This window comes from Cottoperca gobio, chromosome 15 (genome assembly GCF_900634415.1).
Source record: "Cottoperca gobio chromosome 15, fCotGob3.1, whole genome shotgun sequence".
NCBI lineage: Eukaryota > Metazoa > Chordata > Actinopteri > Perciformes > Bovichtidae > Cottoperca > Cottoperca gobio.
In genome coordinates this window covers 727,803-746,876 of record NC_041369.1, presented here as the reverse complement: position 1 = coordinate 746,876, position 19,074 = coordinate 727,803, and the positions used below count along the sequence as shown (strand labels likewise).

The following is a 19,074-nucleotide window of genomic DNA, read 5'->3' as shown; positions in this document are numbered from 1 at the left end:
TCTAAGGTTCAAGCTAAAGCTGCTGCAGGCCGGGTTTAACTGAGGTTTAATGTCATGGACTTCAGTGTCAGGACAGATGCTCTAAAAGTTCTAATCGTTCACGCACAGCACACATTATGACTTTGACTGTTACTGGTATGTGAAGCATATCTACATTAAAATGCTCAATACCAGGACCTGAAACTGAAGCAGCTAAATTGAGTTCATCCATCTTACATTTATTGTGTACATCTGCGTTTTATCTGACAAACTGAAGAAGTATATTCATTAATGCAACAGCACAAGTGCAGTACCTGTAGAGTGTGATGAACTTACACAGGTTTCTCAAATTAATTATTCAGTTGACTTAGGTTAAAGATCATTGTGTTCTATGTTTTGTTATTACTGTAGGGTCAACATGCTGGAGGATATGATACACTTGTGTGTACCAATTAAAACATTTAGTTGTGTGTTACTTAAAGGTGAAACTAGCTGATAAAACATGCACTGTATTTCTAAATGATGTCCTCAGCAGTACAAAAAAAGTACAACTAAAGAACAGAACCAACAATAATGTGAAGGAATTCCGTTTAGATGGAACTGCCTACCTGAGTTTGTTCTTACTGGAGAGTAACATATCTTCTCATGTGGAAGATGTTCACATTGTCCTCATCCTGTCTGTACAGTTTGCTCACTTAAACTGGTTTGCTGATTTTATCAAAGGAATGATAACCCTCTTTGCTTTATTTAAAGAATGTGTCCATGCCTCACAGCATGGACTGAATGATGTGGTTTTGTTTTTAATGATGATAATATTTGTGGTTGAAAGCACCAAAACATGTTTTAAATGTAAAGGAAAGATCCCTCAACATATTCTTTTAGAAATATTTTAGAACTAGCTGTCGTGATGTCCAGTGCAAACCAGAGTTCTGCTTTTTCATTCTGTTAATATCGTGGCGTCACATTGACAAACTTTATCCAGCACAGCTAAAAAATACAGACCAGACAGGAATCACATAAAAATGAAATATTACCACGAAGGGTGGCAGTCCGGCTGTTTCAAGGGAGCGTAATAAATAAGGTGTCATTCATTACATTCTGAACTACACTGTGGGACTCGGAAACCAAGAGGCTGTTGCATGATCTGACAGTCTTATGCCTAACAAGATGACAGTATACGTCAGAGCAGCGGTGTCAAACTCAATGTAGCTCATGGGCCACATACAGTCCAATCTGATCTTATGCATAATATCCTATAAATAACAGCACCTTTCTTTTAGTGTAAAGAATTAAAGCACATTCTGAAAACATTCACAGTGACTGAGCAATCCATTTACAGGATGACCAGCCTGAGCTGTCTCGCTGATCTATCGCTTACGACTATAAACACACTGCTGTTTCCTCAAACCTGCCAACATTTCATTTATCTTCTCTCCTTGAAACTTCTTGTATTTTTGGCCATGATGGGTCTGATAGTGGTGCTGAATATTATATTCATATATATATATATATATATATATATATATATATATATATATATATATATATATATATATATATATATAAGCGTCTTTGAATACCTTTTAAAAGCGCTCTATAAATAAAATGTATTATTATTATTATTATTATTATTATTATTATTATTATTATTATTATTATTATTATTATTATTATTATTATTATTATTATTATTATTATTATTATTATATTCATTGAGCACTGAAACACACTAAGCACACTGGCTTCCCATGTATATAGTGTCTCCAGCACAGGACCTGCTACTCTTATTAGGACACTGACTCACATGGAAAATAGGAATAACTACATTTTATTTCAAGAATTGAGTTAATTAACTTCACCGCAATTTTCAACCTTTACAAAGTCCTCCTGCAGTTCTCAGGCCGTATGTTTGAAACCCCTGCCTTAGAGCAAGGTTGTTCAAAGCCATGGCAAGAACTTTCAAATGTGTCTTGAAGCTAAACAGGCAGCCAGTGAAGACACATGGGATGGATTGGGATGATTCCTGGGATAGTTCTCCCAGGCGGCAGTATTTCATCAACTGCAGTTTTCTAGATGCTCTTTTCGGAATCCAACAAATCATCACAGTTATCCATTTGGCTGGTAATAGGTAGAAAGTATCACATACTGTATTTTTCAGAATCTGAGGACAAAAATATCCTTAGGATAAGAGAGCAGATGTGGTATGTCATAAAGATTACAGTTGAAATTAATACAATCCCATGGTTATTAATGTGGTGAAGAGCTTCTTTGTAGACTCAATTTGCACTGGTGTCTAACAATATTGTATTTTCTTTTATAAAGGTCCCTTGGCCTACATCATATTTGTATATTTCAACAACCAAACTTTTTCCATCCTTGCTTTAGGGACATACAATGAAATGTCTGTACGAGGTCCATTAAATCAGACATAAACAATCATTTTGTGTAATGTCCTGAATTTGCTGACCAAAAGAATCAGCTGGTTAAATTATTTTAAATTGGCTAATTTTCTAAACAATTATTTGTATCCACTCACTTGTAAACAGCCAGATCCACCAAACCACGCAGGCAACATTCAAATGGTGTATTGAAAAAGAAAAAATCAGCATCTTGAATATGTTCCACGTCAGAAACATCTTCAGCACAACACAGCTAGTGTTGTAGCACAGTGAGTGCCATTTTCAAAGATTGTCTTTTAAACCATGTGACTTAATTCTAGATTTTTTTAATCAGAGGGATGAAACCCTCTTTTTAATTGTCACACATGAGGGAGCAATGGGAGTGAGGGGGGAAGGGGGAAGTTTACAAGGGGGGCAGGGCAGGGCAGGAGGTGAACTGGGACCTCTCCAAGTAGCAGTCACACTCCATTTTTTAGGTCTGGTCGGTGACTTGAACCAGCAACCCTACAGCTCACAGTCCAAGCCCCTACTGACTGAGACACTGCCGGATAGCAATATGGATGTGTGCTCACATTTTTGAGAAACCTGTGACCATCACTTTCACTATGTGTACTAAGTGGATGGAAAGACAAATGTGTTTAAAATTGTAAGGAAAACAGAAAAGTAAATCTGGAAATGCACTGGACATTAAAGACTAATGATAAATAACCTTTTATGCATTACACATTTGAATATACCGCTGATTTCTTTAGCTTGTTTTTCTGAAGTGATTTAACTGTATTCACACATATGTTTAAAGGGTCAACATCCTTTCCAACTGGCTAAGAAGTAGGGCTACTAGACACCGTCTCCATTACGCCAGACGAAGGAAACTTGAAGACATTTGGAGATATCTTTGAGTTTTTACCAAAACCTGGAGTTGGCATTTCAACGATTTTCCAGGATGCTGGACACAGGGTCAGTTACGTCGGAGGCTCCGGTGGCAGTGGTGAGCACATTAACTTCAATAAGACTGGGAAGTAGAGACATTGCATCCTCCTTTAGTTAGTTATTGAAGGCTCTCTAGACAGGACAACCATCACAGCCACAGGGAGACACTGTACCTACTCATGTGTTTCCTTGACTGCATACACTTTGATCTATTGACTTTGAACTCCTAGTGAAAGCGAGGCTTGGAGACTTTGGCACATGCTATTTGTTGTGTTTGATGTGACATCAATACTGTAACTGTGATAAAGAATTCAAAGCAGCTCACAGAGCAGGTAGATGCCATGTCTTTCCAAGAAAAAACAAAGGGAAACCCTCTTGATGATTCCTTCTTGATATTATCTGACTCACTGCCTTTTCAAAAAACCCTTTACATGCAGCTATGACATTGTGTGAATGATTGTGCTGTATAGGACATACTTTGAAAACAGCATCACACATCATGCCTGCACACATATATGATAATATTTAATTTTTTTGTATTGAGGTGTTAAAGGACACCATGAATTAATGCTGTAAAAGTGTTGTACAATATATGACGAAGGATTGTATGTATAAAAGTACTTGGTCTTTGTAAATAGATTGCATTGATGAAACATGATTTTACGTACAGGTAGTATCCATATGTTGATTATGTACAGATGATTGACAATAGTGACTATTCTCACATTTGCATGCTCCACATATCTAGTTTCTATCACATGCTGGAAAATATATTGCATGCAGTATTATAAAGCGTTTTGTTTTTTCACTCTAAATATAAATTGGTAATAAGTCCAAAAAAAAGAAATCTAAAAAACACCACTGTGGGAATATTTTAACAGCTGTACATGCAAATAGTAAAAAAAAAAAAAAAACATTGTCAGTGTATCACACTTTGCTGTTTCATTGAATATTCAATGTACAGAAGCATTCCTTATGTCATATTGACAGCTGCCTTGTAAACAGACCTGGGTCAAAATGGTGATTTTTTTATTTTTTGTTGTTTTTCCAGTTATTGAATTCAGTAGATTAAAATTGAAAAGAATGTAATGCAGTTTCATTGTTTCAACGGGTGCAAGTGTTTGCACCTCTAAAACACTATTTAGAGAGTGGGGTGGACCTATTTTTATTTATTTATTTTTTATTTGATTTAATGAAAATAGCCTAAATAATGCTTCCATTGGTGTAATTATTGAATCAAATTTACTTTGAAAAAGAAACCTTTCAATAGCAAAAGTACAGTGAGCTCAAAGCACTGCAACTTCAGGAACCACAAGCTAAAGGACAAAACACGAGAAAAGAAAGATAATATCCTCACCATCTAAAACCAAATCAAATCAGATGTATTTATAGAGCCCAATATCACAAATTATACATTTGTCTCAGTGTGCTTTACAGACTGTACAGGCTACGACACCCTCTGTCCTTAGACCCTCGCATCGCACAAGGAAAAACTTCCTAAAAGAAACTCCACAGTTAAAGGGGGAAAAATGGAAGAAACCTCAGGGAGAGACGGAGGAGGGATCCCTCTCCCAGGACGGACAGACGTGCAATAGATGTTGTGTGTACAGGATAAACAACATAGTACAAATACAACATATGACAGAAATGATAATCAAAATAAAGAAAACATCTTCACTGTTTTGTCCAATAGGTTGTGTCTGTTTACTTGTATGTGTTCTTAAGTTGCAATGCCCTGAGCTCCCTTAAGCCATACAAAGGGATCATAACCACAATTCCCAAATTGATAAGATCTGATTTTGTTATAACATTTAAGTAGAATTTGGTCATTTATTGTTTTTCTTTAGAGTTATCTTTTCAATAGTAAACTTCCTGTCAGGCAATTCACCAAATAATTTATTTCAAAGGTAAAGTCCCTGATTATTTTTACAGAATTCAACAGCCCTTCCATTCCCATCCCTGTATCTTCAAAACATCAAAAGTGAAAGGAGAGGAATGTTTGGGTTGTTGTTGGGTCTTTATTTACTTGGTTTGCTATATCCTATGGTCCTATATAACTTATTGTAACAGTGTGCTATCTGTGTAATACACTGCAAACAAAGCAGGAATAATTACATTGTTTTGCATGAATTTGGGTTCTGAAATATAGGTTTATATAAGTTTAAGAATATACGTTTTGTGCAACAGGTTGCGAACCAAAAAATGTGTTTTTAGCAGTGCTGAATGCAAGCAAAAGCATTATTTGACTTGTTTTACATGCAAGTACACATATACCTTTTGGTTTTGTATCAAAGCTGTGCAACATGTGGTTGATGTGACAGACATGTTACTGCCAGTCTGTACACTGTGTATTTGTTACTTCACTTGATTAGTTCGTCAGGTATGCCATAATGCATTAATGTATTTTTTTTTTTTAAATAGTCCTAGATGAGGTGGAGGCCATTAGTCTGAAGATCGGGTTTGTGTTAACTGATTTCTGTTAAAGGTTCTCAATTCGACATTTAGAGCCTTAATATATAGCAGTAATCAAATATTTCTAAATAAAGATATAGTGGAATAATATATAATATATTCTCTGTGCTTTGTTAGTGCTGAGTCACTGTGTTTGGCTAGCTGATGGTTGCCACTGCGCTGCGCTCATACGTTGGTTACCGCTGATAACGCCGCACCGAACCACAGCGTTGTTGCGGAATCATACCGCCCACCCTCCATTTTCCCCCAGATTAAAACTGTTAGCTCTGTCAGCACTGTTAACGCTGTTAGCAACGTTAGCTGCTGGCTCAGTTGACACACTCTTGAGAGCCGTGTGCAGGCAATCCCTCTGCTGTGAATTTCAAATTGAGAACCTTTAAGTCGTGTTTGTTTTGACTTTGACCCCGACCAGTAGTGACATAGTCAATCCCCGGACATCATTTTCACTTATAAAAACAACAAATGGGCTCATCTATAACTATGCTATATAGCTTAACAAGATATTTAGGTCTGATGAACAAAAATGGCAGCCGCGATAAACAGCTTCACACTCCGCCACAGATAGAATGCGTTTTAACAGCTTGGGGCAGCTTTCTGTAATTGTTTTCAATCAGTGTAACATTTTTCTTGCTGCATTTGCGTTGCTCCCTGGACCTCGCATTAGTGCCCTGAATGTCTCGAGTTGAAAAACTTCAACTCAGCTCAACATAACCTGCCTTTTTTTCCCATTGTACAATCGCATGAATTTAGAGGTGGGCCTTCTGTGGAGCAATATCTTTACTAACTGTAGTTACCATGATCTGAAGGAAAACAGCCTGGAGGGTAATTAGTGCGGTACACTACTTTTTTCAATTAAGTTTTTATTCAATTAAACTTTAGGCTACTATAAACGGTAGTGTACAGTTTGGTTTATGTGAAGCTAACATTGGCACTCATGTTACCTAGCAACCATTTAAAAAAAACATTATTTCTGATTAGGAAGTCGTTGTGAGTGTGGTGCGCCTCGCGTTTTCAACCTGCAGAATTGCTCTGTTATATTTTTTTTATATTCTGGCAGAGGGAGAATTTGAGGGTGTATTTACCTTAAATCCTGTCCCAAAGTTCTGATTGGTTGATTTACTCTCCTGATCCGGGGCACTTTTGAATCACCAATAAGTAATGTGGGCGGTGAAACAGGTCTGGCTCGGTGGCCATTACTTTCTATATTGGAACACCTCAGAGAACACCACTGTAGAGGCATTGTGTAACTAATCTGTGGTTTATTATTGCTTCAGGTAGTTTCACCAGCTGATTCGTTCCTCCGACTGGCTTCTTCTTCATAGCAACGGTAGCCAAAGCTCTATGGGTGTTGTAGCATTTAGAGTCAATAATAATGATAAATTCTTTGGTGCATATTATGTACCCATGCCTGACAGTGCTCTTCAAGTGACATGTTAACTCATTCTGTATTTGCATTTTATTTACAGAAGTAGTCTTTTATTTAGGTCACACTCTTTGTATTTAAATTTGGAATTTTAATGATAAAGTTAAAAAAAATTCTTGGTGTATATTTGTTTCAGTTTGAAATTCTGTCCTTGTCAGATTTGAACTATAACTTTGAATGGATAAGAGGGCATTAAACAGAATTTGCATGCTATTGTTTGTTCATCTATTTTTCCTATAGGCCTATTGGTAATGGAACATTAGATATACTGTCCATTTGATGTTATTTTGCACTGTCAAAAGAAATCTGCCAACTAAGTGACCTTTGTGCAGATTTCTGTGCTACCACAACATTGAATTAAGATGTATAAATTTGTTTTCCAAGATTCAATGTGACTTCCAACCACAGGTGAGGTATTCACTGCAATCCACATGCTGAGTTTCTGTTAGTTAACTGATTGTTTGTAAGGTAATGATATTGTTTTTGTTTTCCAAAATAATTCATTTTTACTTTTTATAATCCAAGCAATGGCAGCTGTCGTCACTGATTGCCAAACAGATTCACTATTCAGTACAAGTAAACTCTTTAAGGAATTTGTGACTGACTCAGAATAAAGAAACCTATTTTCAATTAAATCAGTTTTGTATCTGTTGTTGTTGGATTTTATTGTGATTTTGTTTTTGACTATTACAACTGCAGTGCAACATCTCATTTATTACTTCTGACACTATCCTACTCCCAGAGAATAATGTGTTTTACAATTTGAAAACCCTGGTCAAGTGACACATAATATCTGCACATGGCCAGAAGCATTTCAACGATTTAAAAGGATCTTCTTAGAATTGACTATTGCTCTCCTAATTCATTCTAAAGTGAATGGAGCCTCCATTGTGAGGGAAAATGTTAAAGAGCAGAGCACTGGAAACCAAAGAAGCTGCAGGAGAGCGAAGTGATGTCTAACACTGAAGGTTTATCAGTTCTTGTACAAGGAGAACAGATAATGAACAATACAAGTGAATACAGAGATGCAGTCACATCATCTGCCACCATCCATTCTGCTGAACAGCACCATCTGTCTCTATTGATAAGAATTAGAAAGGGTAGATTTATCTGTTCTCTTACAAGAACTAATAAACCTTCAGTGGAAGACATCACTTTGCTCTCCTGCAGCTTCTTTGGTTTCCAGTACTCTGCTCATTAACATTTTCCCTCACAATAGTACATAGTACTGTATTCCACTTTCCCTTTTCATCACTTCACACCACAAAGATTGCCACCACAGTTGTCTCATGATCATATTGTCCATACTTGTGATGTCCTCCACACCGACAGTAGCACATCTTCTGCTTTTCTATGTTTTGGCTATATGACCAAACTTTTTGCACTAGTAGCACTACTGATTTCAGCATATACTCTCTTACACTAAACTGTAACTCAAGAAGCCTTGGGTCACTTTCTGAGGGAGTCAAATATAATATCCTCGTTATGCTTTCCTCACTCCCTCTCAACGTACCTGCAACCTCCAACAACCTTAAAATAATTAGTTTTATTTCTTCTGTAGTGACCGTTCTCTCTATTCTTCATTTTTACAGACACACGACATTTCCGTCTCTCAAAATGTCGAGGAACATGGAACCTCCACTAATCCTGATTTTCTTCGAATTGGCGCCAGCTAAAATAATTTCCTCTTTACCCCCTCGTTTCCTCACTAACTTGGCTTACCTCCATACTGCGATCACTATCAAACATGTCTCACTGGGTTTACCCATTCTAGTGTACTCCTCGATTTCAACCTCCAAATAACAAATGTGCCTTTCTTTCAGGATCATCTATCAGATCTTGTTACGGACCACGGAACAAAAAAACATAGAATCCAAAATACACAACTCAAAACGTGTCGGACGTTCAACCAAAAAGAGCTTTAATCCAAAGTTTATCAATTTAACAAGCACCATACACTTGCTTAATCTTTACAAGATCTTACCAGTCGAACTGGCACAAGACAAGGGGAGACAGGACTATTTATACATGAGGTAAGGGGACACAGGTGACAACAATCAGGGGCGGGGCAGACGATCACAGAAGCGGGAAAACACACAAGGCAGGAAGTTAAGTGACCTGGAACGAGAGAGAAAGGTGAGTTTCAAAACAAAACAGGAAGTGCAAGACGACACTAGGCAAGAGTGACGGTAACTTAACGTAACGTGACCTGAGAGATATTAAACACTGAACATGAACTAAACTATAACATAAATACATGACATAACATTAAATAATCTGACAGGACATGACAGATCTGTTGTGTAATGTTTTTCTTGTGTAGCATAATGGCCTAGGCTACAACTGCATTTCGTTGTGCAACCCTGTGTTTCAGAATGACAATAATTATCCTTTCCACCACGGACTGATGTTAATTGTTACATCTTGCTTTATGCTTTAATAAAGTAAAAAAAAAAATCCATTCTGCTCACAACCAAAATATTCTACCATTTCTAAATACTTCTTCTAAATAGTTAACCTAATATTCAGTACTGTATGTTTAAATACAATGCAAGACTGTAAACAAATATTAATTAATTAACCATATGTGCATACTAACGAAGCTGAGCATAAGTTTATTCAGGAAGACTACCTTTATGTTTCCTTCATTCTGAATTCTCTCTCTCACTCCTCCAGCTGCTGCTGCGGCTCATGATGGGTGTCAACTATTTTAGTTAACCAACTAGATATGATCTCCAACAGCCAATCATGGTGCAGCTGTCAAATTTTTAATGTGTCCTCTCTGCTGCCGTCAGCTGTCATTTCAGGCCACATCGTTGCGGCCCTCCTCCACCCCGCTCACCTCCAGTCATCATCATCAGAAGTCCCCTCATCAAATCCAGATCTTCAGCCTTCTCTTCATCCCATCACCACCACCACCAGTGTCTAGACCACATGGGGGGGCTTCTTATTCTACTCATGGCTTCACCTCATCATAAATATATGTTATCACGATGGGGTGTAATCACCAAAGGCTATTCACATTTCTCATCTTGTGCACATGTTAATACATTTTTCTTCATTCAGAAATAAGTCTCTCTTGAAATATGAATAATATAAATAATTTTAGGCCACCGTAATTGTTCCTCATGGCTCTAAAATGCAATTCCAATGAGAGTGATTCAGAACAAAATCAGTGTGAGTAACTTAGGAAGATCCCCAATTAACTTTGTACTTAAGGGCATTACACTTTATTAATGTAATATCCAAAGCAAGTCATGATTGTAGGGCTTTGTTTGCCATTCCCTCTGAACCTGAAGATTTTCTTGTCTCCATGGCCCTTTTTATCACAAATTAGTTTGGGCTGTATAGCGATTGTTTTATAAATATTAAATTATAAATCTTAAAATCTGTTGCAAATATAAGAAAGCCATCACCAACCACAAGTGTCCTGTCTTTTTAACTGTGGGCTCTAGATATAGACATTAACCTTGCTTGGATCAATTAAAAAAATACAGTGGTGTGTAATATTGTGTCTCCTGCAGTTAATGAAGTTATTATTATCAATGTTGACAGATTCAGCTCTATAAAGTCTATAAGTCTTTAAGCCTATAACCTATAGTGCTCCAGCCAAAATGAAGCAAGCATCCAGAGAGGTGGGTTTTGTTAGTCAGGCAGAGTTAGGTACAGAACAAATACAGAAAAGGATTTTTTGATTCCAATTTCAAACAAAAAGCATCATGAAAAACTTAACAAACTTGTAATTATTATATAATTGTTCTCTCCCTCTCGCTCTGTCAACATGTCAAACACCACAAGGCCACCAGGGGCTGCCAGATACTTCCACTTCTTGGTGATACAACTGGGAATGGTAAAAGAGCCTCCAGTATCCCAGCATAGAGGAGTGTCATTGTGCTTGTGGACGGCAACCAAATAAGACGCAACTGAATTCTAGAGGCAGCGTGAAACACTGATCATATCGCGGGTATTTCAGAGGATCAGGATTATCATTTTTCACACATTCCTCAGTCACTCTGTAAGTAAATAATGGAAATTGTTGTCTTTCTTGATAAATACACTGTAGAGACAGTTGGAAAATTGGAAAGCTGCATGGTGAAAAAACCTGTTTTGAGACTTACTTAAGGATAATTGATAGATAGTTCAGTGGGAGGTGTATGCTGTAGTGGAAGTTTTTAATATTTGGATAAATTATATTTGTTGTTCGCTGAAGCACTGAATAGGTGTAAAGAATGATCCAAGGCAGCACTGTTTGTGGCAGGATTCTGTCTTACTGAAACAAGATATTAGCATTTTAATTTAATATTAAGAATCATAATTGAATTTGCTGACACACATCTTCATTCAGAATAATCATTCATCAGTCATTGTGTCATTTCTGAAGAAGATATTGGCATTTAAGAAAGGAAGCATTAAAGGAGAACGAGCACCTTGAAGAGCTTCCTCCCAGACAGTCATCGTGGTGAACACTAAGGGCCATTCCTATGGTGGCCAGCCAATGCCTGGCCATGGGCAACGGTTCCATAAAAGCCCCACGTGCTGAGGAGAACAGCTGCCTGGCCTCCATCCACACAGACCCTCCTGTCCTGGACACAGACGTCCTCAGGTTAGAATAAAACCTCATGAATACATGTGCTCTATTATTAGATTAGTACAGGATGACCTGTGAATTGTATCTTGCACACCTTATTTTACCAATCTGGAATTATTCCGAGGTTGTTTCTATGCACACTGTAATTATGCATTTTATACTTTAATATTTCTTAGAAATTAAACAATTGTACCATTGTGTCCTACTGTATGTGTTGTATTGAGAAATGTGTGTGTGTGTGTGTGTGTGTGTGTGTGTGTGTGTGTGTGTGTGTGTGTGTGTGTGTGTGTGTGTGTGTGTGTGTGTGTGTGTGTGTGTTTTAATAGCCTCACTAGGGATAAATAAAGCTCCCTAAATTGAATAATTTAGAATGAAAACTGTGACCAGTAGGGAGTGGAACAAAGGGGACCCCAGCACAGTTTGCGGAAGCTAGTACTTGGCTTAAATCATTTTAAAATAAATTTTCGCAGTGAAGAAAATGAAGTCGCTAAATATATCAAAGATATATTCATTTGGTTTAATGGCTTCTTAACCTTTGTTGCTGAAATAGGACAGCACATAATGACTCACAATCTCTTTGATCTGGAATAGTTAAATAGGGAAATTGTCTTCAACATGAATCCTTTCATGAGCCTGTCATGATCACCTGGTTAGGTTGATGTCACTGGTCTTTGCTTATGTGTTTTAAACTGGCAGAATATGGAGGCTGTTCTGGAAATGTCACCAAATTCAGCTTCTGAATTTCATGTGAGACTAAATAAAGCATGCATTCAGTTGCAAACACATGCTTCCTCTACAACCAAGACTCCCAAACTTAATGGCAAAATATGTTGTTTATCAATGCCTTCCAAAAAAAAAGTGATAATAAAAAAAAAGACTCATATTAGCATTTTCTAATCTGCCACTTCTATGGTTCAGATCTGATTAGGTTTAGGTTAAAAAAAAACTTGGTTCAGGTTCAAGAAAGATTATACTTTGGGTTTTAATAAACTATTTAGTTATGGTTAAGAAATGGTCATGTCGTGGTCAAACAAAACTAATGTTGACTCGTGGTAGGAAACTGGAAAGTACGCCAAAGAATTCAGATGAAAGCTATTAATCAAATTAGTGTGGGATAGCCTAAGCAGATACAGTAGAAAGTAGACAATCCGCCAAGCATATAATGAGTAAAGGGATTCCATAAGGATGCTATTCAAATTTTTAGCATATTTCACCATGTGTATATAAATAACACCAAGTTGTTAACTAGCCTACAGAGTTTTGAGAGTCATGTTTCCATCTAAAATTCCCCCATCATTTATTGATTATTCTGATATACAAGCTAAACATTTCTCACTAGACGCTGTCTGCATTGTGTCTTGTAGTGAAGTCTGAGTTGGTGTACAGTCGTCTGGCTTTGTGAGGTTTTGTGTGCAGTCAGTGATTGAACCAATATTGATTTTCAGGTTGCGGATTACCCACCTAGAGAAAGAGCTGGCATGTCGGGATCAAGAGTTTCGAGCCCAGGAGCTTCAGTTACAGCATCTCCAGAGTGAACTGGAGGCCAAGATCTCCCAGATCGATAAGCTCCAGGATGCTATTGGTTACAACAACAGTCTGGGCCTCTCTCCGCAGGCCCTGTGCCACCACAGCCACCGCCGCTTTAGTGTCATAAACCAGGGTCCCAGCCGCTTCCACAGGGTGGCTGTGGAGGTCCACCGCAGGCTTAGAGCAAAAGAGGGCGTCTCTGCTGAACCCACCTCAGAGAACTTCTGTGGTGGGTTCAGATCAGCACACATGACTATTGCAAAGTCCGTCCGCAAAGACTCACAGTAAGTAAAAAGGGATACTCCACACAATACCTTGGGAGACCCCACCAGCAATTATTGCCCCTAACAACACACTTCCCAGAGGCAGAGGGCAAAGCTTTCGGTCTATGTTCCAACCCTCACCTATGGTCATGAGCTTTGTGTAGTGAAGAAAAGATTGAGATAGAGGATACAAGTGGCTTAAATGAGTTTCCTTTGAAGGTAGGCTAGGCTCACCCTAAGAGATAGGGTATGGAGCTCAGACATCTGGAGGGAGTTCGGAGTAGAGCTGCTGCTCCTTGCTGTTGAAAGGAGCAGCTGAGGTGGTTCTGCCATCTGATCAGGATGCCTTCTGGATAAGCAGCAGGAAACAGATGGATGGATAATTTAAGAGTTGTTCCATCTTGAAGGAAAGCACAGAGCAGACTAAACAAAACACAGACGAAAAGACATCCAGGGTGACACACAAATGCCTGACTTGCTCCTTGGACCTGCTCTAAAGCTTTACCATTCATTGAGAGGATGAGAAGCAACTCTCTCCTCATGATTCCGTGATTGCCTATTTCCAACCATAGATAATACAGAGACATAATTGAGACATAATCTCATTTAATTCCTCCCGCTACTTATTGATCTCTGCTTCCATTGCACACAGTTTCTTTTCAGCATCCTTTTTTTACTGTTTCTAGATCCTCTTGCTCTTTGTGAATTGCAGACTTGTTTTCACCACTAGGACATTCAGTATTTTGTTAGTACCATAAATTGGATGAATGACTTGAAGTTATCTTGCTGCTGGAGTAGAAGCTCCTTGTGCTGCTCCAGTAGAAGAGAGTTGGTTCTTGGTAACAAAGCAATCTTCCTTCGACAAAGCACTGTAAACTGAGGGCAAGAGATATTTATAACTCATTTGCAACTCAACATTAGCAACAATTCTTCCTTAAATCTGAAAGCCAATTAGCATCAGCCGGACTCTATCTAAGCACCTGGATATGTCCTTGCAAAACCATCATCATAATTGCTTGGATGTAGAAAAACAACCACTTTGACTATAGAAAGTGTCAAACAAAACCATCACTTTTGAAATGATGAAATACGTCATAAACAAGTTCTTCAGTTGCTCAAGAAACTGTCCCGTTATCATATAAATGTGATCAATTGTGATCAACCCAAACAGAAGGTCATTGTGAGGAGAGAGTGAGAGCTCTGGCAAGCTTTTGTAATATCCCCCACATCTGAAAGGCTATATTAACATGGCAGGATAATAGAAAGACATGGAGGGAAACAAAAGGCCACGGAATCTAAATGAAGTATCTGGGTCATTATGGGCTTCAATTACACAACCTATGCTGCCTCTCTTACCCACTACTCTCAGATCCATTCAGCACTCTCCTTTTCACTCAATGCACCCGCATATCATCTGTGTGATATGGTAATCAGGGACGAACACAAACACTCGCTCAGGGAAATCTGATGAATAAATTGAAACTTCAGACATTAATGCAGTGGCTTGGACCCAGTACCCACATTTGCAAGATTATATTGGTCTAGAAAAATTGTCTGGTAAAAGCAAAACAGTATTTATACAGTACTAACTAGCTCACATTTGTTATTGAAAATAATAAAAATTCTAGCAACTATTTCAAGGTATCTCCTCTCCTGGGCGTTCAGGTTTAAATACCATGAGGTCGTCAGGGGTTAGCACATGAACATGCAATCCTGGACAAACATGAGGACGTTACTTTAGAATGTAGTTTCACACTAAATCAGCTGTTGCTTTTGACAATGTCATTATCAAATTCTCCAGTGTCAAAATGTTATTTAGCTTGACCTATCTGTGGCATGTGGAAATGCTACTTTGAGACGCCGCAGTGTGATTTAATGAATTATAGGTTTTTCTTAGCTATCAGTTCTAGCATGGCACATATTCAGTTTACAGTGATAACAGATGGCAGAGTTACCATCAAAATTCATGGTCATTTTTTAAACAATAGGTCCTTAATTGGGGCAGATTTTATCAGCTATAGGTAGCAAATGAGCATTACCTCTGTGCAGCGGCGGGCCGTGCATTTCACACCTAGGCCTTCAGTGATGTCCTACACAGTCCTACCTGAATTATTCCCCCTCTTAATACCATCATTATGACGCCATGGCTCTAGAAACTATACATTTAGACAGAACCCCAGTATAACCGGGCGTTGCATCACCTTAACATAGTCAAGTACAACAGAGTTATATTAATATTTCCGAAGCATTTATAATCAATAAATCCGAATTTACAATTAAGAGTGTTAAACTACCAGCTTTAAGATCGCTAGGATACTGTCAAAACTTAAAAATAAGGCGGTTTTAAGGGATTAGTCTACAAAGTTTTATTAAGTCCACTAAAAGTATGTGAGCTTTACCAAGTGTGTTCACTAAACAGCACATTGTCGCACCTAAAGCAGTTTCATTTAAGAAATGTGACGATAAAGAATAAAGACACATAAACTATTCACTGAAAATAAAAGTAAACAAACAAATAATTTGCATCTGTTCATGAGGATATATTTGCAACAGTGGTCAAAGTGTATTCCTAGGCTTGAATGTCCACTTTGATAAAGGTTAAACCAAAACAATTCAACAAGTCTCCTTGAGTACTGTTACTGCACAGCTGAGCCAGTGCGCCACACACATCTCTACATCTCTTGCAGAAGCATCAAACATTTTATATATTTGTCAAAAAACAAAATGCTTGTTACTCACCAAAACAACTGATTATTTGAACACAAAATCCATCCTCCTTTCTTTCCTCAAGAAGACTTCAATGACTCTGTTGTACAGTTTATCTGTGCGTTTCAGTTCCACCAATAAGTCCTTTTCTATAGACATGGAGGCTAATGCTGAAAGCTGAGTCTGTCCAGTAGCATTTCTGCCTACACAGGGATAGACTCGCTAGCGTCGGGGTTGGCCTTTCTCTTCTAACGATATTTAGTTTTTCTTGAAAAGTTTGTCTCGAAAATGGCGTTGTAATTATATCTGCGACCAAATCGATATCTTCTCCTCCTTCAGCCATTGTGGGTTGAAAAAACAGCTTGTAGAAATATACACAAACTAGCTCGTTCAAGGTCAGTTGCTAGCTCTGCATAGCTCTGCCTCTCAATAGTGCGTATCCAATCAAAAGACGTGGACGTGCTGACGTGGACGTGCTGACGTTATCGTACGCCTTCTAGCTGGCCCCGATGTCGCCAATTCAAAATCTGATTGGTTAACGCCACCGTTTTGTCTCCGTTCACTTTAAGCTACAGGTGCCCGCACTGTTGATTCTGACGACCTAAGGGCAGATTTCTTGGACCATGGCAACACATTATGGCTGAAATATGATTGGATAAAAGCTCTAACATAAAGGCCAGACCTCCAAATCTCGATCTGAGGCTGGAAGCAGCGCAACCAAGAGGAAAGCTATGAAATGAAGAGAATAGACTATGGGGAATAATTTAATACATATTTGTGGAAAGAAATATTTCAAAATTAATTTATATATATATAGACCAGCAGAGAAGGCCTTGCTGGCCCCGCCACTGCCTCTGTGGGTCTGGGCTGTCCAGCTGACTTTTGAATGTCTCCAGCTGACTTGTATGGAAAGAAACCTGCAAACATGAGATTAAGCAAACTCTGCAGTGTAAAGATACAAAAAGCCAGCATCCTCACCTGTGGTTGAACCATGTAGAAGACTTGGAAAATAAAGTAGCTGCATAATTATTTTACAGAAGTTAGCCCTTGTATAACACAGTACAGTATACATTTATGTAAAAAACCATACAAGGCCTTTCAGATATTTTACAAATGTATGATTATAAATACGTACTGTATATGAAAAATCTTATCTTAAATCAAAAATATAAAAATAGATTTTCTTATCAAAATCCAATGCACAGAGCTGCTACTGTGACATTGGCTTCCATGCAGTGTGTCAGTCCTCAACATGGCTTTTTCTTACCCCACAAGATGATGTAGTTAGCAAATGTTATGCTGCAGTAACTCTTGGACTCGTAAGTATGGCCATGTTACAATTGTAGGTAGTAAATCAGCTATGCTGACTTTAGTGGCTTACTTAAGAGCAGACAAAAACAATGTTGGATTCCTTACACTTTTGCTACATTTGGACAAAGATACAACCATCTCAACTCTTAGATACCAGGTATCGCTCTCACTAGAGCTCCATGCGCACTTCAGCTTGGGGAGATAGACATGTTTTGCCTAATTACAGTTGTAAAGTAATGATTGGACAAGCAGTGTTTGGAGAAAGGGTTTATCAAATGATAAATTATCCCAACCAGTCCTGGCATAGTTGTGGGAGCAGGGCCTTATTTCATCTAATGTGGGATTGCCAAGGGTTGGGAATTTTTTCGACAAAAGTAATTTCAGTAACAAGTGAGATGTTTTTTATTTATTTTGTTTCTCCTGTTGTGTGCTTGCTAGGTCAAAACTTGAAGCAATATGTTCATTATCTGTTAATCATTACCAATTTTTCAAGCAAAGAATAATATTGATGAACTGGAAGGAACGCAACCTTTCTTGCTTTGCTTACTGCTGCTTCCAGCAATATTAAGTTAAACTTGTACTTACGGTCGTGTTACTCCACTAACTTTGGAGCTAATGTCTAACCTTTGTTTGTTTTGCAGCACATGATCACAACAACAACTTGAGTACAGCTAACAGGAACATATTGATCCAGGGAACGGAGGGGGCTATGCTCATGAATACTGGTCCACACATGACACTTACCATGGGCTTTATTACATTAGAAAAACAGTGTATTCCTTGTGCAATGAACATATTTCTTTAACATTACATAGACGTCATATATGGATATGGGCACGACTGCTTCACAACTCAAACTGAATTTTCCATTTGAGACAAAGCTGCTTATCTCACTTCCTTAACGCTGCTCTTCACTCTGCTCACTGAGGAAACATTCACTTCTTGAACCGAGGGACATTTGGCCTTCAGAATTACAGTACAGAAGGAGTTGTATGCTGTAGAGATTTTAAAATATCTTGAGGTAAATGTGTTATTTGTCATATTGGGCTGGATAAATACAACTGACTTGACTTTGACACTGTTTATTTCTGCTTCTTCTTGAATCTCAGCACCAAGAAGCTCATTAATGATGCTATCATGAACAATGACTTTCTGAAGAAGCTGGAGCCCCAGCACATGAGGGAGATGGTGGACTGTATGTATGAGAAGGTTTACATCAAGGGACAGCTGGTCATCCAGGAGGGGGAACCTGGAAACTACCTCTATGTACTGGCAGGTCAGCTCAGCAGAATATGTGGAGCTCTGAATCTCTTCCACTGTCTAATGTAATGTTAGAAAGGCTGAGGGATCATTTACAGATGATATGTCACCATTAACATGAGAACTATCTTTCAAAAAGGATAAAATTGTTGTAGCTGTATTTAAAGTACAGTTTCAGGATCGCTTTTAAATTGTTTTCTTAATCAATTAAAATGT

General features: G+C 38.1%; 2 protein-coding genes across 4 annotated transcripts in view; both read left to right on the top strand.

Moving 5' to 3' along the window:
* Window positions 1–4,084, top strand: part of col13a1 (collagen, type XIII, alpha 1) — a 118,579-nt gene extending 114,495 nt beyond the window's left edge. The window contains exon 36 of the mRNA XM_029450478.1: window positions 3,178–4,084. Within this exon, the coding sequence (XP_029306338.1) occupies window positions 3,178–3,210 (33 nt within the window). The 3' untranslated portion in view covers window positions 3,211–4,084. The remainder of the gene's footprint in view (window positions 1–3,177) is intronic.
* A 6,956-nt stretch (window positions 4,085–11,040) lies between these two features.
* Window positions 11,041–19,074, top strand: part of prkg2l (protein kinase cGMP-dependent 2, like) — a 34,565-nt gene continuing 26,531 nt past the window's right edge. For 2 of the 3 annotated variants that reach the window (XR_003833504.1, XM_029449452.1), the window contains exons 1-4: window positions 11,041–11,218; window positions 11,585–11,806; window positions 13,237–13,602; window positions 18,708–18,874. Coding sequence is in view for 2 of the 3 variants with exons in the window: in XM_029449452.1 (XP_029305312.1) it covers window positions 11,685–11,806; window positions 13,237–13,602; window positions 18,708–18,874 (655 nt within the window). In the remaining variant the exon portion in view is untranslated. The remainder of the gene's footprint in view (window positions 11,219–11,584; window positions 11,807–13,236; window positions 13,603–18,707; window positions 18,875–19,074) is intronic. The other variant, XM_029449453.1, reaches the window with a different exon arrangement.